Source organism: Drosophila serrata, unplaced genomic scaffold, assembly GCF_035046125.1.
Source record: "Drosophila serrata isolate PLE 108 unplaced genomic scaffold, ASM3504612v1 contig_345, whole genome shotgun sequence".
Taxonomy (NCBI): domain Eukaryota; kingdom Metazoa; phylum Arthropoda; class Insecta; order Diptera; family Drosophilidae; genus Drosophila; species Drosophila serrata.
The window spans coordinates 9946-36124 of record NW_028257243.1 but is presented as its reverse complement, the minus strand read 5'-3'; the positions used below and the strand labels follow the sequence as shown (position 1 = coordinate 36124).

Here is a 26179-nt window from a genome sequence, read left to right as displayed (position 1 = left end):
GGGCTCTGTAATATCTAGCGATTACAGTACAAGTATTTTGTAAAATGGGTCACATAATTGACAAGCGTTGGGGGACACCTACATTCATAGCTAAGTACTGTAAACACTAAGTTATATGGACGTTCTGGCAAACACACAATGCTTGGTCCATTAATATCTAGCGAGAGCTGTGCCCGCATAAGTAAACATGCTAATGCTTTAATAGGGGATCGGACCCTCTTTCTAAATCATTATTAAATTAAATCGTTTGCACAAAATGTCAACACAACTGGGAGAGTCCCCTATAAATTTAAGCTGCGTTTTATATACTTAGCTTATATCACATTGGGGAATTACCTCAGCTGAAAAATACAATAGGCATGTTCAGTTGGATGCTTGCTATTGACCTGATAGGGCTACTACTCTTGTGCTCTTTTAAATCTCATAAATTTTAACGTAAAACAAAAACAAGTACGAGGACGAGATAAATTTGTGATCAAAAAAGAGTCCTGGGACTCGGCATTCCTATATAATAAGTAATAATACTGAGTGAAAATATGTACAGTACCAGCGATGCAGACGGCGGAGGAGGAGATGTTCGTAAAAACGAAATTGAAATGTGCCAACACCTGGATCATCCTTCAATTTCCCCTTCTACTCCACAAAAATCTTTGGACAAGTCAAAACAGGTTTGTAATCCCTCATCCCTTTTTTGTCTTTGGAAGGTCAGAAGTACAAAAATACAAAATTGAAACTTAAAAGACAATACAATTTTTTATTTCGACTTTCTCCGATAGTATAAAATTAAATAAAAAGAAAGGGCTTTTGATTACATAGCTATTAATTTTTATATTTATATTTAAACATTAAGTTTATTATATTATATAACCAAATATTATTATTGCGTTATCTACAACAATACTTTTCTTTTATTAACAAAAAAATGTTTGTGTAATATTTTCAGTTGGTTCAAATTGATCTACCGGAACGTGGATCTTGGTCTTCAAAAATGGACTTCATACTATCTGTGGTCGGACTAGCCATTGGCTTGGGCAATGTATGGAGATTTCCATATTTGTGCTACAAAAATGGTGGAGGCGCCTTCATATTGCCATATATATTGACTTTATTCTTGGCCGGAATACCGATGTTTTTTATGGAGCTAGCTTTAGGTCAGATGTTGACCATCGGTGGTTTGGGTGTATTTAAAATTGCACCAATATTTAAAGGTACGATTTTAAAAACATAAAAACAGAAAATTATTGTTTGTTTTAATTTTTTTATACTAGTTTTGTCACATTTTGTTATTATTTGTATACTGGCCAAAAAGATTTTAGTGTGGAATCCGAGTCGGAGGAGCATTATTATATATTCCGAGATATAGTAATTTTTAATGATTTCTGATTTACGAAATTTTCCCGCAAGGTCCTTACAGGAATCTGAGACAGAAGGACCCTGTTGTACCTCACAATTTAACTCAACAATCGACAGTTGGTCAAACTCGACTGTAGTTTCTTTTTTTATTAAACTATTTAATAACGTAATATATTTATATTTTTCTTTTAAGGAATTGGATATGCTGCTGCCGTCATGTCCTGTTGGATGAATGTCTATTACATTGTCATTCTGGCCTGGGCAGTATTTTATTTCTTCATGTCAATGAAAACGGGTATGTTTTACAGGAGAAAAAATTAGAAAGAAACCATATATAACAAGAAAGGAAGCTAACTTCGGCACGCCGAAGTGAATATACCCTTGCAGATAAAACTTCGATGACCAGGAATCCATACAATATAAATTATATAAATTTTAAAACAATGAAGTAATACCTGCTTTCATTTCATTCACCTATACATATTATATTTGCCGTTTTACATTCACAGATTTAAATTTTTCCTCTACATCTAACGATCGTTTGTATGGCACCTATATGATATAGTAGTCCGATTTTCATAAAATTGTACACAAAATTGTAGAATAATATGAAATGACTATATCTCAAATTTTATTCAATTCTGTTGAAAACTAAAAATGTTATAATTTTTGTTGTAAAAATAGATATAGATATAGCCATTTCATCAGTTAAGTTTGATTATTTTATTCCGTGATCGTTGACCGCACACCTTCACTATTTTCTTTATACTCTTCTTTAACTCAACATATGAGGTGACTTCGCTCGCGTTGTGGTAAACTCCTGGTGATGCAGGCTCCCACATCTCTCCTTTTTTCCAGACTCAGTTTTAGACCTTTACGTGGCATCTGTAAGTGTGGCTCCGCGCCACCCGGCTTGGAAGGGGATGATTCATCAGCCCCTTCCGATGATTGGCCTTGCCTTGGCGAAACTGCAGCAGCGGATGCGGTGATTCGACTCTCTAGAAGTGACTGACGTTCCTGGTGTACTACTTCGAATTGAATTGTGGGGAAAAAGAATTTTTCATATGAACAGTTCTAGCTGCATCTGCTATCTTCTTTACTTTTTTTCTGTTTGGCAAATGGGCCTATCTCTCTCCTGCGGACCACAATATGATACGAGAAATCCTCAATTCCTGGAATCTTATCTGTTATAGTCCCATTGTACATCAGATGGGTTTGAGTTGCACCCGTTGTACTATACGGTATTACCCTGTACATCAAAGCGAATCTAGTACTAGAATTTTCCGCTAGATTTTTAATCGCTTTAGCAGCGACCTATTCATATTCACCACTTCGCCATTTGCTTGTGGCCAATATGGACGAGTTGTAAGTAGCTCGATCCCGTTTGCTCTAAAAAATTCTTTAAATTTATGCTCCATGCTTACGAATTGATGACTGTTATACGATTTCAACGTTTGGGGAAACCAAGTCCTGCAAAAATTTCCTCGACCTAAAATTTAATCACTTTTAATGTAATATTTCTCTTTATTTTGTATTCCATATATCGAGGTTAATAATCGGTGAGAACCAAAATATATTCTCCGTCGCTTTATTGCATTTTCACCCGGATGGCCTTTATTTGCTAATTCAAATCACTAACTTGGTTCCTCTCAGCAGCAGTTTAGTAAAGACGACACTTCGACTCTAAATGGAAAGAAAGGACTTGATGTTGCTAGCTTCCATGAATCCTCTTTTAAGGACGTCATCGCATTTATTATTTCACATCTTGAGTACTACTGTCTTCTTCATCTCTGAGATCGATATCGAAAATGGTATTGAGTTTGAGACAATATGATATATGTTGATCTCTCCTTCAAATCAAATGCGTTCTACTCCGTCTTTTGGGACAATCTTAATAACGAGCCGGCAATATTCTCTTTTGTTGGTTTATATACAACCCGAAAATGATAAGACTGTAGACGTAGAAGTCATCTTTCGATAAGGGCTGGAGGTCGAGACGTGGTTCGCCAAACACACTTCTTTGTTGAGTAATACACTATTTTCCTCAAATGTATACTGCACCTTGCTCAGCGCCCTGTCATGTTCGTCGAGGGTTCTCCCTAAAACTATAACGTCGTCAAAATAGTTTAAATCGTTTTAAATCGCTTTTGTATCTGAACAGCCCACGGTGAGTATTGAACGTCGATATTTCCCGGCTTGTATCGTCAAATTCCAGCTGATGGTAGGCGTTCTTAAGATCGAGCCTAGAAAAATATCTAGCAATATTTAGCTTAGTCATCAATGAGTTGAAAGTTGGAAGGGTATAATTATCCATATCGAAACACATACAAATTTCGCCACCTTCTTTGAAAGCAATCACAATTTAAGATATTTAAGCGGTCGGACTAATCGCCGGTTCTATAATATCAAATTCTAAGGCTTCATCCAGTTTCTTATTTACCTTTTGCTGCATAACTCGATTTATGTTTAACCCAAATCTTAAAACATGGAATTGTAACGCCGTGTCACATTTTAGTAGTGATTGCTTGCTGCTTTCTATTACATTTAACGTAGCAATCACTTCTGGGTTACTCTTTACGCTGAACTAAATATTTGTAATATTTTGAGAAGTTTATATGAAGAATAGGAGCAGACCTGATTAGAGGATGTAGAGCGCAAGTTGAAAATGGTCGCCGGGTCATCGAGCAGTGGTGAAAGCAATTAATGTTTACTGATTTCCCCTTACCTTGCACAGACTCACAGTTAACCAGCCTGATATGTTTGTCCGTTGGTCCTGCATCTTCGTGCGAAGTGTCCAAGTCTTTTCCGGACAATCCGCGCTGCCCTTCCGGTGTTCCTTTCTCCCGCATAGATCGCAGTCTGCTCGTGTGTTAAGGTTTCGAGTCTCTTTATATAAAACCCTTTGAACTGTGCTTTCTTGGCCAGCTGTACCCATTGTCTCTATTTGCTTGTTCACCTGCACTTCAATGTAACACATTTTGATAAATTCGTTCAACGGCAATTCATTTCCCCATAGATGATTTTATCTTTAGGCAGAATCCCTAAAGTTCTTCTCTGTGTTCGCCGAAAGAGCATTTCGCTACTTGCCTACGCAACCGCATTCCCCTTCCAGGGGAACCATAAAGATAACCGATAAAGATGTCTCTCGAAGACCAAGTTTCGTTGTAGAGAAAAATACCCATTTTCACCACTAAAGGTGAACATATGTCATTTGACTTTCAATTGTGGTCCACCCAGGTGCAGCACATTTTGATAAATTCGTTCAACGGCAATTCATTTCCCCATAGATGATTTTATCTTTAGGCAGAATCCCTAAAGTTCTTCTCTGTGTTCGCCGAAAGAGCATTTCGCTACTTGCCTACGCAACCGCATTCCCCTTCCAGGGGAACCATAAAGATAACCGATAAAGATGTCTCTCGAAGACCAAGTTTCGTTGTAGAGAAAAATACCCATTTTCACCACTAAAGGTGAACATATGTCATTTGACTTTCAATTGTGGTCCACCCAGGTGCAGCAGCTTATTTCTCTTTTTAATACGCTTTTATTAGTTCGGGATGTATGTATGTAACGGAATCTTTGAACATTATTTTCAAGGGTTTCCAAATATCTGATAAAGTTGAAACTTTGCATACTTCTCAAGGACTGATAAAAATTGATCATTATCCTGATTACGATCGTCCGGATTGATAAATTCTTTTATAGATCCTCCGTAAAGGAGTAAGAGAGACAGAGCTAGCACGCGATCTGCGCATCATAAAATAATGAGATTACGAAATAGTTCGTAAGATATTTCATAATTAAATGTCCGCAAAAATTGATTATTGATAAAAAGAACTGAAAAACGTAAAATAACTGATAGCTTAGAAAATTAAAAAAAACACGCGTTTATATGTACCCAAACTAAAAAATATAAAATAAATATTAGTTCAAAAAAACTAAAAAAACACGCTTTTGATGGCCTATTGATGACACGCAGTACTGCAGGAAACAATCAAGTGCGTCTGTGTGCGTGAATATGTGTGTGTTTCTGTTCGCATACGCAACGACCAAAAATTAAAATTTTATATTTTGGGCTGCTGAACACTTGTTAGGTACCCTGCAGTACCTGTCATCAGAAATTCATCAACGTTTCATCAACATTCAAGGGGGTGCTGTTGATGATTCATCGATGACAGGCCATACAAACTGTTGATTTACTTAATATGGGCATGTCCTTAGTTTGCTTACATTTTTTTAAGTGCTTGAGTCCCTTTATATTGTTCTTATTTTTTCTTTATTTTTTTTTATTTTATTTGTATAAGTAATGCAAAATTATAAATACTAAATGTTTAATTCCAATATTTAATTTAAAATCTATACGTATTTATGTAACAACTAGCTGTACCCTGACACGTTTATCTGTGGCATATTGTGGTTGCACGCATAAGAAATAAGTCAAACAAAAAAGAATAATTTTCAAATTCATTTAATTCTGTAATACTTGTGGGTATACAATATTCTTCGTTTCTCCTTTCTCCGCGTAAATATAAAGACTATCTGGTTTTCCGACACGGGAACACGCAACATATAATTGTCCGTGTGAAAAACAATCTGCATCCAAATCTAGACCACACAACTCCAGAGATTGACCTTGAGCTTTATTAATGGTCATTGCGAACGCCAAACGAATGGAAAACTGCAATCTCTTGAACAGGAACGGTGTATCAGTCGGGATCAGAGGAATCCTAGGAATGAGGACCTTTGAAAGGACCAGTTATGTTCGTTGCTTCTACTACGTTGTTCATCTATTTCTTGACTGCGAGTCGCGTACCGTTGCAGAATTTTGGCTGATTTATATTCCGGAGCATGATAATCGGCACACCTATTTTTAATTTTAATATGTGTGGTGGCATTCCAGGCAGATCAAGTGAGTTTAGAAATTCCGTAGAGTAATTAACTGCTTCCTCTGCCTCCACAACGGTATCTATCGACTTATATGTAATTTCGTCAGTTTCTATGCTGGATTGGATTACATGATTGAGCTGGTAGACATCTTTGTTCTTGGCAGCGAGAATCGCTCGTCCACTGAGCCAATCGTGGTTCCTATAATTTATTCGGATATTGGGGAACACTTTTTGGATAAGTCCTTCCTTCGATGTAACTAAATTACAGAAATTCTCGGGCAATAATATTTTTCTCGACGTCTCATTGACTGGCAGCTTTCCGTTCCCTATGTCCAGTAGCTGTCGCGAGAATACGTCGGCTGAGTAATCGTTCTGTAACTGGACACGCATATTCGTCTTCAACTGTAATATACTTACATTTTGCCACAATATAGAATATTTCAAGCAAGCATTTATCTCGGCAGCTGGTGTCGATCGGGAAATCACAGGCAACCTTTGCCTGAAATCCCCTGCGAGCAATATTAACGCATTCCCAAATGGTTGGACAGCTCCACACAAAACCCCCAATGATCGATCGAAAGCCTCCAGCGATTTTTTGTGTGCCATCGTGCATTCATCCCAAACAATGAATTTACATCTTTGCAATACTTTTCCCATGCCAGATGCTCTGGAAATGTTGCACGTAGGAGTCTCGATGATTTGCATGTTCAACTGCAACTTCAGCGCTGAATGAGCAGTCCTCCCACCAGATAACAATGTCGCAGCGATTCCATATGAAGCAAGAGCTAAAGCTATGCCCTTGTTAGCTCGAACCGTAGCCAGAATCAATGTAATGAGGAATGTTTTCCCCGTTCCTCCTGGAGCATCCAAGCTTCAGCTACCCTTGCCCTGTCGCGTTCATTATTTTGAGAGTGAATCAAATCGATTGCTGCAGAACGCGACTGCCTAACTCTCAATCGTTTTCTCTCAACCCTATCTGCTCGTCTTTCTGCTGATTCCGCGTTGTGCATCTGCATTGCTCTCAGCCGCTCAGTCTCTCGGGTGGAGGCCCGCTCTTCGTCAGTCATATTCGTAATCTTACCTCTTTTTGCTTCTGTATTGCGAGTACGACGACCCAAACTCGACTTCTTGGGTGGCATGACTTCGTTTCTTACTGAAACTGAACAAAATAATAAAATTGTAATCTCCTATTTCTTCTTTCAATATTTTTGGGATGTTTGACAGGAAATGCTTCGATTAAGCTGGCTGCCTGTAGAGGGCGCCGCAGTAGGGGCACGGGGAAACGCGAAAAAAAAACTGATGTATTCGCAAACGCAGATAAGCTATCAACATCAAAAGTAGACAATAACCGAGCTGGAACCTCAACACATGTTGAGTCAAAATTTGGGCTTAAACGGTTCAGAACTTTTCAAGTCTATAAAGGAAGTAGACACGAACAGAGAATTTTTATATATATAGATAATAATATTAATAAGAAAATATAAAATTAATAATAAATGTTGGTTTAAATAAATACCATTTAAATTCGGCACGCCGAATTAATGCCTGCTTTCATATCATTCACATACCCAATCGGACTTTTTAACCAAATTTCTCCCGACTTTCATGCAAACTCGTTCGGTGGGTCGGACCCACCGTTTATGTAAAGTTCACATTCGCTGCTCGACTCAAGTGGGGTAATTCATGATCGGAAAATTTTTACAAAAAAAATTATAACAATTTCAGTTTTTAACAGATTTTCATCAAATTTGAGATATAGCCATTTTATATTAGTCTTAAATTTTGTGTCAAATTTTATGAAAATCTGACTATTATATCCTATAGCTCACATAGGAACGATCGAGAAATATATATAAGGAGATATATGAAGCAGTCGTCCGATCTGGCCTGTTCCGACAAATATAATAGTGAGAGTATATAGAAGACTAACTGCAAAGTCTCATTCGGATAGCTTAAAAACTGATACACTACCTTCACTGCTTTGCAAACTTTTGACTGAAATTATAATACCATGAGAGGGTAAATAAAATATTTTTACTGATCTGTGTGTTGCTTATATTATAGATGTCCCCTGGAGATCTTGCAACAATTGGTGGAATACCGTCAACTGTGTTAGTCAATACGAACGAAAAAATCTAAATTGTTGGGATAAAATAATAAATGGAACAGCAAAAAAAGTCTGCACTGTAGCTGCTGCAAATATTACATCCTCTGAACTTACAGATCCAGTTAAAGAGTTTTGGGAGTAAGTACTAGAATATTTATTTATTTATTTTTTAATGTAAATAAATCAAATATTCTTTTTGGTCGCTTTTGGTTGGCAGTTGTTAACAATTTTTTTTTTATTTTTTAGACGTCGCGCACTTCAAATATCGCATGGCATTGAAGAAATTGGTAATATTCGTTGGGAATTGGCCGGAACTTTGCTGCTTGTGTGGATTCTATGTTATTTTTGCATTTGGAAGGGTGTTAAGTGGACGGGAAAAGTTGTATATTTTACAGCTCTATTCCCTTACGTTTTGCTGACTGTCTTACTGATTCGAGGCATAACCTTGCCTGGTGCCTTTGAGGGTATTAAGTTTTATGTGATACCTAACTTCACCAAGTTGGGTCACTCGGAGGTTAGTATAAAAAATTATTAAACACACACTGAAAAAGGAAATACTACAAGTTTGTTTAAGGTCTGGATTGATGCTGTAACTCAAATATTTTTCTCCTATGGCTTGGGACTTGGTACTCTGGTGGCTTTGGGAAGTTACAATAAATTTACCAATAATGTTTACAAGTAGGATGGTTTTATTTTTTATTGTACAGATAAATATAATCATAAATATTTATTTTAGAGACGCCTTAATAGTCTGCACAGTAAATTCAAGCACAAGCATGTTTGCTGGGTTTGTAATATTTTCGGTCATTGGATTTATGGCTCACGAACAGCAGCGACCAGTTGCCGAAGTGGCAGCATCAGGTACGCATGAAAACCTAAAAATTCATTTTTAAAGATTTTAAAATAACTTGAACAAATTAATTAGGTCCTGGGCTTGCGTTTTTGGTATATCCATCAGCAGTATTACAATTACCAGGGTCTCCCATGTGGTCTTGTTTATTCTTTTTTATGCTTTTACTTATCGGCTTGGACTCCCAATTTTGTACAATGGAGGGTTTTATAACAGCAATTATCGATGAATGGCCACAACTATTAAGAAAACGAAAAGAAATATTTATTGCAGTTGTCTGTGCTCTAAGTTACTTGGTTGGATTAACCTGTATTACTCAGGTAAGTTCCGAAAACGTCCGATACGATATATCACTCTCAATAATTTATCGAAATAAAAAAGGGTGCTCACTTTAAAACGTCGTTGAAGTTTGCAACTGGATCATTAAGTTCTTTGAATTTTATGGACGTTGATGCACTACGGTCAGTACACTCAAGTTACCCGTATGATACTAGGCACGTGCCTGTTGGGGTTAGGTGTTAGTAGGAGCGATGGAAAATATAGAACAGAATACGATGAAATTGACTACCAGCGTGCCGCCAGGTTGTTTGCTTGCATGTTTACTAAGTGCGTTAGTATTAAAGATTTTAATTTGGGAAGGGTATCAACGTTGGAGATTAATGTGTACAAATCATTATAATTTGCACATAAGACTCGAAAAGGTTCATGCAGTTTGAAGGAGGAAGCGTAGAGCGAAAAGTAAAAAGTTGTTTTGAACCCACTCGATACGTTTACTATGGACGCCGTACTAAGGGCTCCAAGCGCAGCATCCATATTCTAAGACAGGATGAACTAAAGAGGTAAATAAGGATTTAGTGACATAGGGGTTATTGAATTCCTTTGACCACCCCTGGCTCTATTCACCATAGACGGAATATGATCAATAAAGTCAAGTTTTGGGTCCAAGGAAAAGAGGACTTTAGGAAGAGAGCTCCAAAACATTTATTGTTGTTGATCTTCGCTTAATAAAACCATGTTGACATGGAGAAATAACTGATCTACAAATGTGGTGTATGTGAGGACTAATAATGATTTCGAATACTTTAGGGATGGCCGACAACTTAGAGATTCCTCTATAATTGCTGGCATTCAATTTGCTACCTTTTTTGGAGAGGAATAAAAAACGATTCCTTCAAAATAAGGAGAAAGTGGGAGGTTTCTAAGGATAATGTAAGCAATTTCAGAAGGGGATAGCACAGGGCGTCGGTACAATACCTAAGCACACAGCCAGGAATTTCGTCGGGACCTGGCGAATAAACTGGCATGACACGATAAAGATCTAAAAGGAGAGACCTTTCGTTTAGGCTGGGGCAGAAAATTAAGTTTGATGTGGGTATGTCGTAGGAATAAGTCTGGGGTAAATTCGAAGAGTTTGAATTAGTAGTTCGAAAAAACTCCGAAAATAGATCGGCTTTTGCCTGATCATTATTTGCGGTAGTACTTTCAAATGAAAGCTAGGATGGATTTGTTTTAGGCTTACATTTAGTGTTAACAAAATTATAAAACTGTTTTGGGTCCTGTGAGAACTGGGCCCTACAACGAGTTAAATAGTTTTTATAACACTGCGCGTTCAGCACGGTAAAGTTTGACCGAGCTGATAAATAAGATGAAAGGGCAGATTCAGAACCGGTGAATTTATATTGTGCATGCATCGCAGATTTTTTATTTTTAAGTCGGGTCAAACTCTTAAAAAAGGAAAAGATTCCAATAAATAGGGAGTTCCGACAATGGAGTTATGTAGGAATAGGTAATAAAAATGGATCTACCTTTGATAGATAGCTTCACACAATAGAATTCAACATCGTTTCATTCCTCGAAGGTTAATAATTCGGACGTGAGTAAAGAGTCCACCGCTATAAGAACTCCACCCCCGCGCCTGATAGGGCGATCTAGCCGATATACTGTGAACACAGCTGGAAAAACTTCGAAGCTCAGAATCTTCGGCTTTAACTAGATTTCTGTGAGCAAAATAACCTGAGATGCAGACGAAAGGCTATTAGAATGGAAGTTAGGAAGCTTACTACGTAAACCTCTTGCATTCTGATAGGATTGAAAGACGTAGAAGGGGCAGTGGTATGATCAGGCCTGGGAAGAGTTATTATTAGAGTTAGTTAACATATGTCTCGTCGGTGGAACCTCTATAAGGGCTTTTGGCAAGGCGGATTGGTTAACTGCCGTGCCATTGTCGGTCGGTATTCCGGGCCTAACGCCCTGGGCAAATATATTTATATGTATGCACGAGACTTTGAGAGGTCAATATTTGCGACCCCCCAGGGACAAAACAGACATCACCGGCGGTACGGGCGCTCCCGCTGCACATTCGGGTACCGAATCTTTCGATCTCAGCACTCTTGGAATTAATGCTGAGGTCGAAGGCTGTGCCGAGAGAGGCTGCTGCTAAGAACCCGTTGCGGGTAGTTGGGGTCTGTCTACATGATGCCCATCAATAGCAGATTTTTTGTGCCTGGGAGACTCATTTACTGGCGTAAGGCTATTAAATTGAGTGTCTAGCCCCAAGAACATTTCAAGAGTATTACGAAAGACTTCATTTCGCTTTCTGCATCGCGACAGCACTCGCATCAGTAACGCAGGCCGATGTTTTTTTTACATCGTCCACCGTCCGAGATGCAACACCAATAAACTTGGCGTGCATGACGTTGTCGCACATCCAGCAGCCTATTGTAAGGGAACATACAGAAATAGCCTTTTTGCAGGTTTTGGCGAAACAGACAATATTTCCAGACATTATTAAGACTTACCACTGTAAGTCATTTACTGGCGTAAGGCTATTAAATTGGGTGTCAAGCCCCAAGAACATTTCAAGAGTTTTACGAAAGACTTCATTTCGCTTTCTGCATCGCGACAGCACTCGCATCAGTAACGCAGGCCGATGTTTTTTTTACATCGTCCACCGTCCGAGATGCAACACCAATAAACTTGGCGTGCATGACGTTGTCGCACATCCAGCAGCCGATTGTAAGGGAACATGCAGAAATAGCCTTTTTGCAGGTTTTGGCGAAACAGACAATATTTCCAGACATTATTAAGACTTACCACTGTACTTGTACTTCAGAAAAAAAACAGAGTTATAAAGTTAAGATGTGAAGAGTCACAGCGAAAGCGAGAGGGCGGAAGGATGTGAGAGATAAATAACTAAATCGTTTAGCTGTTGCGACGGCGCAAACAAAGGCAAGACGAAGAAGACACAAAAAGGAATGAAAAATATACAGTACAACTAAATTGCGAAATAAAACCAATTATAAACACAAATCAGAGAATAGCTGCATGCACACGCAAAGTGAACGGGAAGTTATTGACACAAAATTGAATATTTAAGTTAACCCCAGTGGGGTTAACACCAAACGAGAGCGCAAAAAAACACGCCCGTTCACTTGGAAAGATGACATAAATAAGAACAAGAAGGAAAACTTCAGTCAAGTGTGAGATTTCCCGTACACAAAACGGTGGAAGTGAAAATAAATTGTATAGACTTTGTATATTTGTTTTAGAATTTATAAAACACTTAAATTAACGAAAGTGTAGTATTCAGAACAGGACGTATTATTGCTCGTCGGATTGGTTGGGGTCCTTTCTTCCCTTGCTATCTTTCTTGTGTAACTCAAATCATTAACACCAAACGAGAGCGCAAAAAAACACGCCCGTTCACTTGGAAAGATGACATAAATAAGAACAAGAAGTAAAACTTCAGTCAAGTGTGAGATTTCCCGTACACAAAACGGTGGAAGTGAAAATAAATTGTATAGACTTTGTATATTTGTTTTAGAATTTATAAAACACTTAAACTAACGAAAGTGTAGTATTCAGAACAGGACGTATTATTGCTCGTCGGATTGGTTGGGGTCCTTTCTTCCCTTGCTATCTTTCTTGTGTAACTCAAATCATATAATGCGCGAGATAAATCAAAATATAACAGTTTCAACAAAACACAAAAAAAAACCAAATGATTCCGCGACGTCGCCGATAAGATAACCAAACAAACTCCGGAGGATTATGGGATCACAGGTGCTAGGTACCCCTATTCTCTACCCACCCAAACTTGAAAAGGTAATTTAATTTACCATTAAATAAATTATCGGTAGTTTAATCATGTTTCCAATTTTTCATATTGCGCAGTCTTACCAACTAATTTTCTTTGCGCCGTCTAACCAACTAGTTTTCTTTAATTCATTTATGTTCATATTAAAAAAAAATTTAAGATGCAAAACAAGAAGAACTTTAATCAAGATTCGTCTTAACCGATTATTTGAAGAATTTTATAGTGATTTTGCAAGAACAAAAAAATATATACATAGATTTTAAATTTTCGTCGCAACTACAAAGCGCTGCGGCCTATAATGTTACCACCCATGTATGCACGGTTAAAACGAAAGGAACACGAAAATTATAAAAATTATATAGGTGATTTTAGCTCGATGAGTAAAAGTGGAATGATTGCACTTTATGATTTCTTAGGCAATATTTACCAAAAATTTCCTTTCAGCCTTTCCGTAGCAGATTACAGAAGTATTTGAAAACAGTTAAATAAATAAAATACAATTTTAATTTTTATTAAATTGAAAATATTATCAAAAAACCCGTTACTGAAAAAAATAATTAATAATATTCTTTTTTATTACATATACCTATATCTAGATCTATACATATTTACAATTATACATTTACCGGTCACTAATAACCAATAAGGGTCGAACTTAAAACAATTTGCATAAAATTAAGATCGAAATCCATAACAAATACAAAGTCGCTGTTTTGAAGTATATTAAAATATGTTGAGAACAAGAAAGAAACCCAACTTCGGCACACCGAATTTTGTATACACTTGCGATTTTCAATTGGAATATTAAGAATCAGTTCATTATATTCATTAAAAAGGAAGGAACAACAAAAATATTAACCATAACTATTAAATTAAAAGTTTTATATGTAGTTGTAGTTTAAGATTAATGGTTTTGCATTTTTATCTCTATTCTATTGTTTCTCTATCATTTTTATGGCAGATAGATATTAAAATCATTTGTTTCACATAAAATTAAAACCAAAATTGTAAAATAAAAAATTTTAGGAGTAGATGAAAATATCATGATCAACATCAACAGGATTATTTTTATACCCTTGCAGGGTATTATAATTCCAGTCAGAAGTTTGCAACGCAGTGAAAGAGGCACCTCCGACTATAAAAAGTATTTATATTCCTGATCAGGAGCATCAGCCGAGTCGATCTAGCCATGTCCGTCTGTCCATCTGTCCGTTTCTACGCAAACTAGTCTCTCAGTTTTGAAGCTATCTGAATGAAACTTTGTAGTTGGTCTTCTATATACTCTCACTCGTATATATGTCTGAACGGGCCAGATCGGAGGACTATATCATATAGCTGCCATAGGAATGATCGGAACATTTTTACAAAAAAAAATTATAACATTTTCAGTTTTCAACAGAAATTAATCAAATTTGAGATATAGATATAGATGCAATACAAACGATCGTTAGATGTGGAGGAAAAATGCAAATCTGTGAATGTAAAACTGCAAATATTATATATTTAGGTGAATGAAATGAAAGCAGCTATTACTTCATTATTTTTTAACATCAATATATATGATTTATTAAACGGTTTTATTTTGCTCACCCGGTTTGTTTTCTTTATTCTTGGGTCAAATTTAGTAATTCAAATTTCACCCTTTTCCTGTCAACCGATTGATCTGAAATTTTGTATACACTTTGGATTTCGGTGACAATACAATTATGTTTATTCATTATCAAGATGATGATGATGATTATAATTCCCACGACTGTATCTATTTTATTATTTTTTGGCTTTTAGTACATTTATCTTAAACATTGCAATGTATGTTTAACATAAAACCGTTTAAGTTAAAAAGTTTTTTACCTATTTTTATTATATTGTATGAATTCCTAGTCATAGAAGTTCTATCTGCAAGGGTGTATAAACTTGCCGAAGTTAGCTTCCTTTCTTGTTTTTTTGTAATTTTCCGATTGTTCCTATGACAGCTATATAATATAGTAGATGCATTCTTATAAAATTAAAACTAAAATTTTAAAGTAACACAAACTGGCCATATCTTAAAATGGATTGAAATATGTTGAAAATCAGGAAAAGTTAAATTTGTTTTTTTTTTTAGATCGTTTCTACGACAGTTATATGATCTATTCGTCCGATCCGGTCAGTTCTGACTTAAATATACATGCGAATAAATAAAAGTATAAATACAAAGTTTTATTAAGATAGTTTTTAAACTGAGAGACAAGTTAGACGGTAAGGACGTTGAGGAAATTTTTGGTATGAATACTGTCTCTCCTTTGGCTCAGCCAATATAACGGTTTCAATAAAAAATTTGTAAAGAGTTTTAACTTGCAATCTGGTTCTGTTGCAAAATGTTAGGGGTTAGGTTTGGTTACGTGGGCGCCACGCATAGGTCAATGTGGCCCTTAGTTTTCCGGGTGTTGTTTGTATGGACCTGGAGATTTTACGCGGTTTCGTTCTCCTTGAAGATCAAGGTGTTTTTCTGCGAAGGCAAGTAGTTTATCTGGTGTCTTCTTCGAGGCATCTTCTAGTGATGCCAGTACTGGGGCACCTAAGCACAATATTCTTGCTTGCAACAGTGCTATAACTTGACCAGCATAGTCATGATCTTCTGTGCTCTGTCTTCATCGACCATTCCTTACTCGCTAGTAATTTGAATATCCTGGACAGCTCATAAGCATTCTCACTTCCTGGGATGTCGCTATGTCCGGGTACGAAAGCTATTTGTACTCTGTACTCTGCTAACCTATTCAGTGCCTCTTTGCATTTAACTAGGTTTGATGTAGTCCTTGCTCTTGCGACAGATTTTATGGCCGCTTCTCTATCTGAGTAGATACTTACCCTCGTATTTTGAAAGTCTTAATTTGATGAGATTTAGCTTAGCTAATCCTCGAGCCGTCCGTTTAGAGTGATACCTCAGTGTCAGTTTCTTTCGTTATCAAAAAGTTCATCTTGTCAGGTTTCATACAGTGCCCGGTGTGGTAATTCTTCTAACTCTGGCTTGCTAAGCAACACCCCCCCTATCCCGGATCTGCCTATCCTGTATGCAAGCTGTGCGTGTTTTGTGTTTTTTTTTTCTACATGCTTGGAGAATTGCTTGCAACCTTCTACCTATACATGTTTTTGTTGTCTGCAGCATTGCTGGTATGATTCCGTCGGGACCCGGTCTTTTGTACTTGTCGAAGAAGTCGATCGCCCAATCCTTTCCATAGCTATTATCTCTTCCACTTGTATTTGTTGGACTGCCCTTTGGCTTTCCGTTGTTGCAGATTCTTCTATCCGGTTTGCTGTGCAGTGTGTCTGCAGCAGGACTTCTAGTGACTCTTCCCCTAATGTCGTGCATGTGCCGTCAGGCCTGTTTATAAGTGTTGGGCTAGCTCGCCCTCTAGCTATAGTATATCTTTTTTTTGTATTCCTGCTGTAGCTCCGTGCACGGTCGCCAGTCTTTGGATTGTATTAAAGGTCTTCCTTACATTTTTTTTGAGAACGCATTGCTTTTAGCGCCACCGTTGTGTGTATGGCTTCTTCGAGTATGTAAGTCTGCACGACTCCAAATACGCATTGTCGAGAATAGTACTAAAGTCCTCGACGTACTTGTCGATTCCTTTTGGGATGGACCGAACCGAAAAACATACCTGCTTTCATTTCATTCACATATACATATTATTTTTACAGTTTTTCATTCACTGATGTGCATTTTTCGTCTATATATCAAACGATCGTTCCTATGTGAGCTATATGATATAGTTGTCCGATTTTCATAAAATTGTACACAAAACTGTAAAGTAATATAAAATTGGTATATCTCAAATATGATCAAATTCTGTTGAAAACTGAAAATATAATTTTTTTGTAAAAATTTTCCGATTATTCCTATGGCAGCTATATGACATAATCGTCCGACGCGGTTGTTTCGACATACATATATACGAGTGAAAGTATATAGAAGACTACTACAGTTTCATTTAGATAGCTTTAAAATTGAGAGACTAGTTTGAGTAGAAACGGACAGACGGACATGGGTAGATCGGATCGGCTGTTGATCCTGATCAAGAATATATATACTTTATATGGTCGGAGGTGCCTCCTTCACTGCGTCGCAAACTTCTGACCGAAATTATAATACCCTGCAAGGGTATAAAAAGAGACTAACCTCTCTCGTTTGTTTCCTTACTTCTCCGCAGTGTGTGCCTGTTCGCTACTTTAAATATGGCCATTACAAGGTTTGTGTTGCTAAGAGTGGGATATAGAAGTGCGTTAAGGTTGTTTTTTATGATTATACCCGCTCTTGTCCTTCCTGTCAAGTTAGTAAATATTATTGTATATCCTTTGACGGCCATGCCAGATACCGAATCTTTTTTAGCGCTCGATCTCAGCAACCCTGGAGTTAATGCTGGGTCGAGGGCTGTGCCAAGGGGAGCGGCTGCTGTGAGCCCGTTGCGGGTAGCTGGGATCCGCCTAAATGCTGCCCTCCAATTGCGTTTTTTTTGCGCCTTGGAGACTCATTTAATAGCGTATATTGGTAAATAGTAATTTTTTTAAATGGGCCGTACTGACTTGAGCCTTCTTCTGCTGATGGGGGGGGGAGGCGACTTAGGTTGGTGGTGTCGCCTTGGTAATGTCTGTTGATGGTTGTGGTTGATGGTTTGGGGAGCGCTTGACTTAGCACTGCCCACCGTACTCGACGAAGTTAATGTCTCGTCGACCAAGTGCAGCAAATCATCTTCTTCGATTTCGGAGATAGAGTGGGGTTTTACCTCCTTTTTGAGCATAAAAGAAGGTCGACCATGGCTTCGCCCCGAAGCCGCGACAAGACCACTTACGACCCATATAAACGATTCACCAAACAATGCGTCGAATCGGAGCTCTTCTCGTAGTTCGAAATCAATGCGAAATTTTTTTTGATTTTCTAGAATAAATTAATTAAGTAAAATATTTTAAAATATTTAAACCTTTAACTATGCTATGAACTGAATTTCGTGGATAGAAACGATCGTTATATTTAGAGGAAAATTCAAAACTGTGAATGTAAAATTGTAAATATAATATCTTTTGTTTATTGACAAAAATTTGTATAATTCCTAGTGATCGAATTGCAATCTGCAAAGATATAAAATCCTTTTCTTGTTTTTTATTTGTTTTATTATTTCTATGATTCTTAATTCTTCTAGGGCGGCATGTATATATTCCAAATATTGGATTCATATGCTGTTAGCGGCTTTTGCTTGCTTTGGCTCATATTTTTTGAATGCGTTTCTATATCATGGTGTTACGGCGTCGATCGTTTCTATGATGGTATCAAGGATATGATTGGTTACTATCCAACAGTTTGGTGGAAGTTCTGTTGGTGCGTCACCACACCAGCTATATGTGTGGTAAGTATTTTTTTTGGGCACCTACCTACCTGTAAGGTACAATTATTATATTTCTTCGTTATAGGGCGTATTTTTCTTTAACATTGTTCAATGGACGCCTATAAAATACCTGGATTATAGCTATCCATGGTGGGCGCATGCCTTTGGTTGGTTTACAGCGTTATCATCGATGCTCTATATACCAGTATATATGTTTTGGTTATGGAAACGTACGCCTGGTGACCTTAGTGAGGTAATATATTCATAAAAATATTATCGTGTCATTATTTATTCATTTTTTTTATATCTTTATCATAGAAAATCCGTGCTATTGTGCGGATAGATGAAGATGTATCCCGTTTACGAGAGAAAATGCAGAGGGAAGCATATGCTAAGGAGGTTGATTTCTCATTATAAATATTTATTTATCCTAAGTTAACTTATAGAAAATATTAAGATTACTACTTCGTTTAGCATTTTATATTCATGTAATCATAAATTGGTCAATTTATGTAAACTTGTGTTGTCTCCTTGATATTTTTGGAATCAATTTATTCTGTTTTTGATCTTAATAGCTTCTTAAAAAAACCTTTCAACTAGTCTAAAAAATCAAGGGTTTTAAGTGTTTTTTATGGAGTACTTACTCAAATAGTAGAACAACGTTGACCCCATATCCAAAGTGATAAGAATATTCAGCTTGTAAACAAATTAATATCTACACGTGAGAAATTTTATCATTGTTTCGTCTGCATGCATCCATTATACGTTCTTAATTAATCAAAGTCCTGTTTTCATCCATTAGTTTAGGCTAAAAAAAAAATTAATCCAAAATAAAAACTTGTAATACCGAATCGCAAGAATTTAAATAAAATAAGTCATTCTTGGACTTTGTTTAGTTGTTTTATAAACTTTTGTAATAACTTATAATAATTATTTAAGGATAATTTGAACAAAAGAATAATGAGAAACCGTAATTCAAATGTAATATAAAACATGTCTTTATATTTACCTATATAATACATAATATGCGTATAGAGTTTCAGAGAGTTTCGCTTATCATACCATAAGAATGTCCCATTGTTGCTTTGTTGTGTCAAATAAAATAAGAATCTTTAACTGAATTTTAATTTTGGATGGGAATCACAATGATCAAGTTGTTTGCCTTACATACTATACGGTATACGATAGGCATAAAGTAAGTAGTTTGTATCTGTGAGGTAAGTTGTAAAAATACAATAAATATTTTCTTCTATATGCCGCCAGCAATCGCAAGCTATTGTGTGATCTGGCATAAACTATATTCTAATTCGGGACGCTGGTAAAATCGTTTAGTGTTAAGACTGGATATTTTGCAGCTTACTGTCAAAAACAAAACAAGTTAAAATATATATTTTTTCATTTACAAAACTCAAATCTTCACCAAATATTTGACACACATTTTTAAAGTTTAAAATGTCATCGTCACTCATGCCTCACTTCCTTATTAGGTGTTTTTGGTTGACATCAAACGTATGTGTGTGTATACACACCAGATATTCTCCGCAGTAATTGGTTTAAGAATATCTGGATGCCGCAATACCATAAACTTGAAACCCATATCTCCAAGTGGGTGCAAGGATGGACTTGTATATCCGGACCTTATTTGCCAGGCTGAGGTGATTATTTGCCTTCAGCAGCCAGTACAGCCTTCTGACCTTATCCTCCATTGAGCGCCTAACTGTACTTGTATGCTTGGCGAAGGTTAATCGGGTGCCTAAAGTGACCCCATGTACTTGAATTCTGTTTGTGTCGCATGGACCTCGGCATATCGTGGGTAAACAAGCTGTTGTACAGTCGGTCCCAGCATGCTTCCTTAGGGAACTCCAGCCTTAATCAATCTTTGGGAGGTTAGGGTTCCATCCTGGACCACCCTGAATGTCCTTTCAGATAAAAATCTCCTAACCATTTCGAATAGTTTCGGGTTAATTAAGTGATCTAAGAGGCAGGGTTTTTATAACACGGTTGTCGATTTGATCCTCTACAGGGGCTTTCTTGTCATTAAGCTTTTTAATGTTCTATTTGGTGTATTATGCAAGCTTGGCAGCCACTATCTGTTCTCTCCGGGCAGAGACTGTTGCGAAGGGATTAAATCTACCTTCCAGATTTTGAGGAAAAATTTCAACTCTGTCTTGTGTGGATCTTCCCATGTGCCATCTTCCTTTTTGACACAAATCTTAGGAGTAGCTTGCCTCTTCTAGGATCTAGTCAGCTTCCAAAGCGAATAGTTGGAGCTCGCATCAGCTGTCACGTTATCCAGCATATGATCCGTAGCTTCAGCCTTGAGTAATGCTAGTTTTTTCCGTTCTCAGTTTGAGATCCTCCTGAACAACCTGCTTATCCTTATGTCGGATGCCTCTTCTTCAGCAACAGCAATCCCTCTACTTCAGAAGGGAGCAGACAATTACGCCTTGCCGTAAGAGAGCTTGACCCCGGTGGGGCCGCAACAGCAGCAGCCTCCCTAATCTTTGTAATGAGGATGTTGATGTCTGAATCCACGTCCTCCTTCATGTTTAGGGAGGTGAAAAGATAAAGGGAGTTATTCTGTGAATCTTGAAAGACAGAGAGACAAAATCCTGGTTTCGGCAGACTGGATAGCACACACCAAAGTTGTTATAAGCGGCAAATGATCAGAGCTAAGATCATGCTCGTTTCTAATGGAGAGTAGGTTACTTGCAATCGATTTGTAGTTAAAAAGATCAATAAAAGACGGGGTGACCCTAGAGTCGCTAGAATTTGTGCCGAAGAATTTTTTATAGCATCATGTAGAGCGCTCCCTCTACCGTCGACTCTGTAACTACCCCAAAGACGATGTTTGTATTAAAATGCCCGCCTTAGATTAACTTATACCCCAGTTCTGACAGAAGGTAATCCAACTAAAGACTAGTCCAACTTAATGAAGGAGGAAGATATAAGATATGCTGCACCAATCAGTAACTCTTCCTGCTAGTTGAAACCACGACGGTAGCTAGTTGAATTTTCCAATTTCTTACAACATGAAGGTGGCAATAGGAAATTCCTTTCTTGATCAGAATGGCTGAACAACCTCGGCGAGTATTGCTGGGTCAGCTCTCAGGCATTTGAAACTTGCAAGAGTTAAGTTTCATACAAGGGTTGATGCCAGGCTGCGGGAGTTGCTACTATGAGTGATAGCTGTGCGACCATCCTTTGAAATCTTTTATCATTTGGAAAATACTCAACAAGTCAGGAGTGAGTATTGCTGGGGTAGTCAGCTCTCAGGCATTCCAAGAGTAAAGTTGATACCAGGCAAGATTAAAGTTGATACCAGGGTGTAAATATGTATTCGCAATTAACATGTCGTCAATTTTGTGCTGTATGTTAAATATAAGCAGCTCATTCACATTTAATGCCAGCCAGCGGGCGTTTGAGGAATAGGCTCACCACGTGGCCCAGTGACATCCGCAAAGGACAGTCCACAGCCGAGGACGGGATAAATTGGTTTCGACTACGGGAACTGAATTATCGAGAAGCAGCAAGGTTAATAGAAAAAAAGAGTGAGAAGTTCCGATGATCACTAGCAACGTTCGCAAAAAGGAGCGATCACGCTGGAACGGGAAAACAGAGATTAACGCACCTAGCAAAATACTAAAATTTAAGAAGCTGTACAGCGACACCCGAGATTGTGATAACCAAGCCGGAACAAAACGAAAGAATGGAGAACACAAAGGAGACCATCATGGGAAAAAAAAGTGGAAACAAAAATTGTGGACACAGTGTAGATTTGTTGAATTCGAGAGAGCGCTGGAAAAGCAAAAACACCACTATAATCTGCGGAAAAGAAAGTGGAAGCCAGCAGTCAAAGAACTAGTTTGGTGCAAAACTTACCACTTGTCCAAAGCGGTGAGCCAGCTCAACCCAAAACTGGCACACAGAACCACACTTAGGAACAGATACAACCCCGGACCGCACCCATAACCCAACACTGGACAATGAACATGATCTAACACAACACTCAAAGCATGATCTAACCCTAAACCCAACCCTAACAACAGCTGTTTCATCGCAAAAACTAATAAACGCCATTTATTTACAGAGAGAATGCATAAGTTTCAGGAGAGCACAAGGCGGTTCAAGAAGAACCACGCAAAGACAACAGCAGCGAAGTCAAGGGCCATATTGGTAGAAGCGCAGGTATGCAATAAACCTTGTGGAAAAAGGAGGCGCCAGCAAAAATTGGCAGGTTGGCAACAATCCGCGAGGAGGTGCGCGAACCGCCAGCAATCGTCCTTCCGAGTCGGAGCAGGACAGCGTACCTACCGAGAAAGCGGAGCGGCTGGAAATCAAGGGCAGAGGATGCGGCACCTGGGGCGATGGTGAAAGAAAAGGCGTGCGAGCCTCCGGCGAAGTTGACGGCGGCGAACGTCCTACCAATCCGGGACAGACACAAAGCAAAAGCTTTGATATGAACGCCACGAGACCACCACAGGACGCATACACTACGAGAGCCGCGACTTGGGCTACTGCACAACCAGCGCCACTACTACAGATGGCATCAACATCGGCATAGATTTTTTGGCTTCTAAATAATAATCAAAAATATACGAAAAATAATGTCGTTAATTGGACATACATTCTTTTTAAATTTAATTCATAAAATTGTTTAAACTTTCCGATGCTAATGGTTCCGTTTACGTTTACACCTTTAACAAAAATACTAATACGGGACCTTATTGAAAGCGCGTTATCCAGTCGCTGAACCAGAAAAGGTAACCATGCAACGGAAAATATTCAGGTACAAACAGCGAATTTATTTGGCCTGTAAATAATAATCAAAAATATACGAAAAATCACTTTTCTTCTGAAAAGTCCATGTCGTTAATTGGACGTATATTTGTTTGAACATTTAATTCATGAAATTGTTTATATTATCCGTTGCTAATGGTTCCGTTTCCTTCACACCTTTAACAAAAATACCAAATCGGACCTTATTGAAAACGCGTTATTCAGTCGCTGAACCAGAAAAGGTAACCATGCAACGGAAAATATTCAGGTACAAACAGCGAATTTATTTGGCCTGTAAATAATAATCAAAAATATACGAAAAATCAATTTTCTTCTGAACAACTGACCGGATTTTGATAAAGCACATATCAAAATGCTGAGAAAGCCCACGTCGTTTATTGGACGTAATGTTCTTTGAACAAATAATTCATGAAATTATTAATATTTTCTTTGCTAATAGTTCCCATTTCGTTCACACCTTTTACAAAAGTACCAAATCGGACCTGTTGAAAACTCGTTATCCAGTCTCTGAACCAGACAAGGTAACCACACAACGGAAAATATACAACTACAAATGGCGAATTTATTTGGTTTGTAAATAATAATAAAAGTAAAGAAAGGATTTTGATAAAACAGAACTAAAAGATTACTTGGGCCATTTCGTTCATTGGACACATACTTTCTTGAACAGTTGATTCCAGACATTTAAAATATTTCCCATTGCAAATGGTTACGTTGTCTGGTTCTAATAAAAGTAAAGAAAGGATTTTGATAAAACAGAACTAAAAGATTACTTGGGCCATTTCGTTCATTGGACACATATTTTGTTGAACAGTTGATTCCAGACATTACAAATATTTCCCATTGCTAATGGTTACGTTGTGTGGTTCAGCGACTGGATAACAAAGCGGCCGTCAGCCGATAGGGTGCACAGGGGGATCAACGGATGACTGTGCCATCCGCCGTAACTGTGTACACCATCGGTAGTGCGACTATACTCTCCAAGCGAGGGCGACTGGAAGCAGGTCCCCAGTCGAGGCTCGACCGGGGATGCTGACCAATTGTAGTTGGGCGGACTTAGGCAAGTCTTTCATCAGCCTCCCCTCAAGTCAGGTGTGTGATGCGACCCGTGCACACTGACTTCCAGGTTCGCAGCTGAGGGGTTAATCCAGCAGTGTCTGCACGGAGCCTTCCCAGGGCTAGGCAACCCTGGGTCGTAAGTGGCCTTACCGCAGTTTTGGGGCGAAACTGCGGTCGACCTGTATTTAATGCCCCAAACCCCCTCTGGCGCGCTGCGCTTGACAGGTCGAGCAAAGCGGGCGTTCATGATATGTTATGACTTCTACGAACCGAGCTTCGGAACTCCCGGGAGAGGATAAACCCCAAAAACTGTCAACGAAGGACGAGAAGGAGATGCAGAGGCCGAGATTGGTCGCTGCATCTCACATTGCATCGGAGACCGACGAGGAAGAGTCGCAATCCGAGGGGAGGGCGAGTAGCACTCCCCAATCTATACACACAGGTGGGGCTCAGCTGGGCACCACCTCTGAGATGGCGAAAATGTCTCACCATCAGAGACGAGCGGGGGTCAACAGAGCCTGCTTCGTTCTCGGCAAGATAGCCAAGAACGAGGCTGAGGGCAAGACTGACACTCGGGATGCCGAGGACAAGGCCAAATTCCTTGCGGAGATCGCGGAATTTGAGCAATATAAACCGGCCAAGTTGGCCGACATGGCGACCGACATGTTGGTTAGCATGCCGACCGGCCCCATCCCCTCCTTCGACTCCTCAGACGTGGTTAGAGGGCACCGAGTCATCAGGTGCTACGACGGGTTCTCCCGAAGCTTCCTAGCGGAGTGTGTGGCTAAGATTAGCGACACATGGGCTGGCCTTAAGATTAGGCTAGTCCACGCCAGGGAGATTCCAAGGAGACCCAGAGCTCGCATCTGGTTACCTAAGGGCCAAACTGGCCATGCAAGGGTGATTGCCTGTCTGAAGGCCCAGAACCCAGACATCCATACAGAGGACTTGACCATCCTCAGAGCAGAGCAGGAGATGAAGGCGAGCCAGCCTTTCCTCCTGCTGATCAACCAGCGCTGTCTGTCTCAGCTGGAGGCAAATGACCACAAGGTCCGGTATGGCATCAGGAAGGCCAAGATAAAGGTCTTCTTGGCCGAGCCGGACGAGATTCTGGAGGAGGTCGATGACACCAACAAATTGTTGGACGACATTGTCATCAACGACAAATCCCCTGACGCCACCCCCACCAACATCAATGTCGAGAATCGTGCAGATTAACCTGAAGCGCAGCTCGCACGCTTCAGCTAATCTCACGATCCTTCTAAGGCAGAGGGATATCGACATCGGTCTGATACAGGAGCCTTGGACCAGGGACGTGCAAGTCGCTTGACTGAGAATCCAAGGATACACACTACTGTGCACAAACTCGAATGGTAGGTCGAGAGCTTGCATTGTAATCAAGAATTATTTTAATGCTTTTCTCTGTCCCAATCTCAACACACCTGACCTAGCAGTGGCCAGATTCGTGGCGGCGGATGGGAGCGGAGTCACCCTATCATCTGCGTACATGGCCCATGACGAGCCGGCTCCGCCTGAGCCGAAAGTCAAGCTGCTGCAATGGGCGGAAGTGATGAAGACGACCCTGGTGCTCGGCTGTGATGCGAATGCGAGGCACACGCTCTGGGGGAGTTCGGAGACTAACGAAAGAGGTGAGTCACTCTTTGACAATAT

General features: G+C 38.9%; 1 protein-coding gene across 1 annotated transcript; it reads left to right on the top strand.

Annotated features, from left to right (window-relative positions):
- The first annotated feature begins 235 nt into the window (after positions 1 to 235).
- Gat (sodium- and chloride-dependent GABA transporter) lies at positions 236 to 19765 on the top strand. The gene is made up of 11 exons (XM_020954239.2): positions 236 to 668; positions 944 to 1208; positions 1547 to 1648; positions 8301 to 8481; positions 8590 to 8857; positions 8918 to 9021; positions 9080 to 9204; positions 9269 to 9513; positions 18467 to 18670; positions 18735 to 18902; positions 18968 to 19765. Exons 1-11 carry the CDS (start codon positions 537 to 539, stop codon positions 19064 to 19066), a joined length of 1893 nt encoding a protein of 630 aa, XP_020809898.2. The 5' UTR covers positions 236 to 536; the 3' UTR covers positions 19067 to 19765.
- The last annotated feature ends 6414 nt before the right edge of the window (positions 19766 to 26179 follow it).